General features: G+C 37.7%; 1 protein-coding gene across 3 annotated transcripts in view; it reads left to right on the top strand.

Annotated features, from left to right (window-relative positions):
* The window catches only part of RALBP1 (ralA binding protein 1), a 112,433-nt gene extending 106,594 nt beyond the window's left edge, over positions 1 to 5,839 (top strand). For all 3 annotated transcript variants that reach the window (XM_033934061.1, XM_033934060.1, XM_033934062.1), the window contains exon 10: positions 480 to 5,839. In XM_033934061.1, coding sequence (XP_033789952.1) covers positions 480 to 746 — 267 coding nt within the window. In that variant the 3' untranslated portion in view covers positions 747 to 5,839. The remainder of the gene's footprint in view (positions 1 to 479) is intronic.
* Positions 5,840 to 6,623: the final 784 nt, after the last annotated feature.

Genomic DNA, 6,623 nt, shown 5'->3' on the forward strand with positions numbered 1-6,623 from the left:
CAAGTTTATTAAAAATTGATATTCTGCCTATCTGACTTCTAAGATCTATGTATGTGCTAAATTATGGCATCAGGAACTTGTATGGGAGTCCAGAAATGCAAAATATCTTTTTTTTTTAACCAAAACTTCATAAATTGGGCTTAAAGTCACTGCTAAGCCAGGATATTTATTTCTTTTTTCATAGAAACCATGTCCTTACACATCTCACTCTTTCAATAGTGTATTTGATGAGATTGTGCTTCTGTAAGGCTCTTCTTTCAGTTTCTGCAGCTGCACATTATGAGTTTGCTTTTTTCTTGGACGGTTTTTCCTTCTTCCATTGATACAAATGTTTTAGTGTGTATGCCCTTGTTGTGTGTCAAATAGCAACCAGTAGCAAGAGATGCTATATCTAAGTGTCCAGCCTTGAATTCACTGGCAGCAAAAAGAGCGGATTTGTATTTTTTGTATAAATGATACTCTTTTTCCTCACTTCAAAGATCAAGAACAATCATGTGAATCAAGCAATTCATGAGGAGCGAGAGGCCATCATTGAGCTGCGTGTGCAGCTCCGTTTGCTACAGAGGCAGCGAGCTAAATCGGAACAGCAGGTGCAGGAAGATGAGGAGCTGGGAAAGCATGGGGTCCTAACCCAGCAGCAAAGAGACACTGTCCCTGAGACAAAAACAGCTAAAGAGCAGCCAAAGGCGGCCAAGGAGCAAGTGAGGCCCTCGCCTAGCAAAGACAGAAAGGAAACACCAATCTGAATGCATACCACAAAGTACTCAGCATAAATGTGTGTGCGTTTAGTAAGGTGTCTTATGCCTGCCCATCTTCATGAATACTGCAGTTATCTTGAGCTAAAGATTTAACCAGAAGGATGCAGGCTATATAGGGGGAGATCAGATTTTCAGACTGAACTTCATACTGGTTGGCCATGCATATATTTCTCATTATTTAGCTTTAACCCTTTGAAGTAGTTCCATTTTACATGTGACTTAGTTTTTCCTCTGCAATACTGGGATCATTTTCTCCCTTTGAAGGGAATGGGAGAGAAACAATAATGCTTTGTGAGTGAATTAATTTATGTATTTTTTTCCCCAGTTCTCTTTGATTTGTGCCTTTATGCCATTGATTCACCTGGTAAAATGGGTCCTCTGCTGGTTCTATTTTGACTAATAAATGTTGGATGGTGACTGCAGTTTATTATTTATCCAACAGTGCCCTCTATTCGAACAGTTCAGTAGCATCAGATATCTTAATAGTAAAATTAAATAAATGGCGCTCTCAGGAAAGCTTTCTGCAAAGGGCATATTATTGCCTATTAGTGTCCAAACAGAGCCAATCATTTTTTGGAAGAGCACTGTGAATTATAATAGCATCTCTCCATAAGGATATTGAAATTGTTTAAGTAGAAAGGCAAGAGACCTTGGGAGTAAGGACACTGATTATAAGAGAAATAGAGATCTGCTGACTAAAAGAGCTTTATTTTCCATTAGGTAATAGATAATTATGAACAAATAAAATGGTTAAAAGCCACAGGGACAAAACACAGTTATATGTAGATGGCAAAAGCTTGCTTTATTTTGTTACAGTAAGTAAAGAGAGTATAACTGTAGCCCTTCTTAAAGGAACGGCCTGTGGAAATTTGATAATTTAATTAGTCATTAAAATACCTATGTTGTATACCAAGTATTACTAAAACAGATCTTTCCTTATCAAGTTTTGTGACAAACAGTTTTCAGATAGATTTGGAACCTGTGTATAAGCTTTTACTTTTCAGAGTACTACTCTGCAAAAGACAAAGGATGTATAGTAAATTTTGTAATAAACTTCACATTTATTGTCCCTGTTAAAATGAGATGGCTAGTTTTCTACAAAAAAATCATGCTTACTTAAGTTCATGGGAATTAAAGTACAAACTGACACACATGACACTGACTTATTTTGGTCTGCTTAGATGTGATATCCAGTGGATGAGTGTAGCCACGGGGGGGAGGCAGTGCTCCCTCCCACCTACCACACTTGGAGTCAGACCCAATAAGGCCAATAAGAAGAGAACTGGAGGTGTGTAAGTATTCACAATGGCTTAGTGCTAACTAAAGGCCTCTGATTATGCCACTGATTCTTTGCCTTGTAAGTGTCTTCACTCTTATAAATTTTTTACATTCTGCTTTCTAAAAATATAGTTCAAAAGGCATTAAAATAGGAGTTTGTTTCCCTGCTGTAGTTGTGTGCTAATCTGTGAGACTGTGTATAACGCACCTGTTCTCACCCTCTGCTGAATTTTTTTTTTTTTTAACCTGGAATCTGCAACTTAATTGTACCTCTGTTGCACTCTGAGGGTGCAGTCTGAGGGCAAAATGTGGCCAGATTGGGTTTTAATAAAGTAATTTGTTTGACTTATGTGGTAATACTAGTGATTTTTGCTCATGTGATCTGTATTACCTCTGTGTATTTTGGCTGTTTTGTTTTATGCCAGTCATGTCAATTAGCATTGAAATCAAGAAGTTCCATTTGGGTCTCAGACCAGAAAACCTCGCACATGTGTGCCTTATTTCTTTGGGAAGGTGATATGGTACATTATAGCTGTTCAGCCATGGCTTCCTTCTTGCCACTCTCCCATATAAGCCATGATGGTAGAGTAGTCTTGAAACTGTCAATCAATTAAACTTGTATCTTGTTCTAGCCAGATGTCTCTTTTCTTTGTTAAAAAAAATTAGATATAGATACTGTCATGTGAAAAAATTAGGACACCCCATGAAATATTCAGTTCTTTCTTAAGAAATTCACATACTGAATTTTTTTAATCTCTGAAAAAGAAAGAGATGTAATTGCAGGTAAACAACAAAAATTTTCCTTGATTTACTCATAAAAGATATCCACACATGTGTATTCTAACTGAGGAATAAATTAGGACACCTTCCCACATATCCTCCCACTTAAAGTGGCTCAAATCGCACACAGGTGTATCACATCAGGTGCACATGATTAGAACGTTACTCAGCATTTTGAAGGAGTTTTGTCCTACTTAAACCTCTTATCCTTAACCACAGATAAGTGCATTTCATTTTTCATTCACCGGTTTAAGTGAAGTGTTTAAACACACGATCAGAACATTGTGCTGTTAACCGGTGTGGAGGGGAGTGTGAGACCTATGATTGAAAACCTGTCCTGCGGTATGATCATTAGAGAATTGGATATTCTTGATGGTGCAGGCTTCTGAGGTCTTCCCCTCCTGTTCAAAAATTTAAGATATTTATTTAAAATTTACACAATTGCACGTAGAACCTGCACCAGTTTATTTGTTGTCTACTTAAACCTCAGACATTTAGTTTGGGGTACTCATGACTGCTGCGATGAGATTGAGCACCATGTTGATACTGAATGATGGATGCCGACGGCATAGTAGACAGTGATGTAAATTCATTCAGTATCCCCAGCCTTGATAAAGAGTGGTGAAACGCGTTGGCAAAGGGGAGCATTATTCAAATGCTGGAGAAACACACTCAAAGCATGAAATAACACTATTTAAAAGCTAAGTTATTTAAAGCACTTAAATTATTTATACCCAAGTATGCAATGAAAAAATAAGATAACAGGGATGAATGAGGAATTGACAGACCCGAGGAATTAGATAACTCAAAAGGTCAATCTGATATCCCATATATGTCACATCAGAACTGTCCTGTTTCTGCTACACCACTGAGACAGTGTATTTATCTATTTTGATCTTTTTGTACATCAAATATAGCATTCCAGGAAAAGAACCTCATAATAACTGTGAAGCATGGAGGGGGAAGTGTCATGGTTTGAGGATGCTTTGCTGCAGCAGGACCTGGCCAGCTCACCATCCTAGAATCCACCATGAATTCTACCGTGTATCAGAGGGTGCTTGAGGAACATGTGAGACCAACTGTAAGAAAATTAAAGCTGAAGCGGAACTGGACCCTTCAACACGACAATGACCCAAAACACACCAGTAAATCCCCAAGGACTGGCTGAAAACTAAGAAATAGAGAGTCCCAGAGTGGCTGTCTCAAATCCCTGATCTTTATCCCATTGAAATGCTGTGGGGTGAGACTGGTAGGTGGCAGTTATTTCAGCCAAAGGGGGTAACACTAGCTTTTAGGGTATCCTAATTTATTCCTGTCAGAATACACATTGTTGTTGATATCTTTTGTTTCATGAATTTCAAGAAACTTTTTGTTGTTTACCTGCAATTACATCACTTTCTTTTGCAAAGATAAATTTAAAAAAATTTGACATTGCTATGTGACTATTTCTTAAGAAAGAACTGAATATTTCATGGGGTGTCCTAATTATTTCACATGAATGTATATCTTAGGCCTTACAATAACCTTCCTTAGCAGTTATTGCGTTTGGCACTCATCTTGCAAACCTGGCTGCATCCATATGCATATTCATTGTGGATATCCTAAAAATCTGACTGGCTGGGTGTGAAAAGGATTGGGTTGAGAATCCCTGTTTGGGAGGAGAGGCCTGAATGGTGCCTCCACTTTACAATGATAGATGTGACAATGCCTTCAACTGCATTGAAACTTTCTTACAGCCAGTCTGTACCTTTGAATAATTTCATCCTGGAGTACTTTCAGCATATTTTGACTTTTATTGAGGAGGTATGCTTATGGATCTTGAGGCAATTTTTGAAATGAAGCAAATTTTGAGTTTGCTAACACAAAGGGTGTGAAGGTCTCGTATAATCTTGGTTTTGTATTCCTATATCATTTTTTCACATAGAAAGTGTAGAGGATGTTGTGATCAGTGAAATAAAAGCTGGCGTTGTTACATTTTGAAATATATACCGGTATATTTTAGATAACAGAATGTGAAAAATATACATGGCTGTGCAGACTCATGCAAAATACTGCAACAAATGCCAGACCTTCAAGGCTACAAATAGTTATTTTTGCCAAATTATGCTTCATGAAAATATTTTGTAGATATTCTGAAAATCAGACATGACTAGTCTGATGGTTGAAAACCACAGTTGACCACCATGAAATCCTACTTGTGGCTAATATTAGAGAGATTTAATTTGAAGGTACTTCCATTTAAGGAGGAACCTGAAACTTGGAATTCAAGGTAACTAACTGTTCAATCAGGTTTGATGAATTCTCCTGGCTAGCATGTTCTTGACCCAGACTGTGACCAAGTTTACACTGAAGTTGTTTTTTTTTAGTGCTACTGTGAGTTGCTGGTTTTGCCAGCCAGGACAGAGGTCTGTAATATCACAAAGCCTCTTTGTTCCCACAATGTATAAAGCTTTATGATATCACTTCTCTGCTGCTTTCAACACAAATTAAGTAGAGGCTTCTCCTAGGTAACCTAGTTTCCTGCTCACTTGGGTCTTAAATCCCTTATTCATTGAGGTGGAACTTTCACCTAACTGCACCTTAAGCCACCTCCAAGTTTTGAACACAAGTTTCCTTTAAATAGCATTCAAAGTTGTCAATGAAAATAACACTGCTTTATTTAGTTTTTACTGTATTATTTAATTATTGTAAGTATCCTGTTGGATGAGATTTGTATCCACTGGTAGAGCTTTGGCCATTTTATTTGATTTTGTATTAAAGAGATGTTTGGGAATGTTATAACCTACATATTATTTTTTAATTATAGGGTATCTAAGAACTTAAGATGTAAAATATAAAATATTGGTATCCTGTTTTATGTATTTGTTTGATATTCATGTTTTGGTCTATGTAAAATTCACACTGATTTTTATGTTGTGGGGGGTCTAATCAATTTTTCTTTCCTGCAAATGTCTAGCAGTTAACTTTTGTCAGGATCATGTGCAACAAGCAAATAAATTTCAATGACTGTTTTAATCACTTCAGATTTTGTTCAGATTAAAATTAATTTAAATCTACAAATGTTTTATAGCAAAATCATCTTGAAGTTATCAATTCATTTAGACTGTATCCCTTTTCTTATTTTGCATAGTAGTAGTATTACTAGTGTAATGTGTCTAGTGGTCCTGAATTGCTTGCAGAAAACTGTCAATTATGTTTTCAATTCCACCTCCTTTCCAGGGAGCTACCCTTGCCTCCTCAGTGTGTTTTCTGTAAGCAAGTTGCTCAAAGGTGGTTCTGCTCTTTTATTATTTTCAGGTATTTTTTCTCAGTATTTGCTTAGAGGCTCTGCCCAGAAGTTTCCACTTGTTGTTACCTCTTCCTGGAAGAAGATGCACACTCATGTCACAGAACTCTGATGATAATGGGATCAGCTCCTTGGGGACAGCTAGCTAGCTAGCCTCCTGGTAATTTTTTACAGCTGAGGGGCTGTCCCCTGTGTAGCTGCTTGCATCCCTGATTCAATCAGGAGCTTGCATGCAGGTTGCTTGGGCTCCTTGGCTCAGCTGAGATTAATAGTGAGCCGGCTGCATGGTCCTCACCCCACTTCATGATGAGATTTTCTGGGGGTTGAGGTTCAGTCCGACCTTGGTCAAACTGGCAGCCTAAAGACCAGGTTCATCCAGTGAATCTAGGAGGCAGAGTTCTTCATTTGGTCCAGCTGAGCTCCTGTAGATAGATTTATGGGTGTAATAAAGTAGTGCTACATGAGAAAGTCACATGCACATATCTAGGCTACACCATAAACACCTTTCTGGATTCAGCAAT

The sequence above is a fragment of the Geotrypetes seraphini genome, chromosome 2 (assembly GCF_902459505.1).
Source record: "Geotrypetes seraphini chromosome 2, aGeoSer1.1, whole genome shotgun sequence".
Classification (NCBI taxonomy): Eukaryota; Metazoa; Chordata; class Amphibia; order Gymnophiona; family Dermophiidae; genus Geotrypetes; species Geotrypetes seraphini.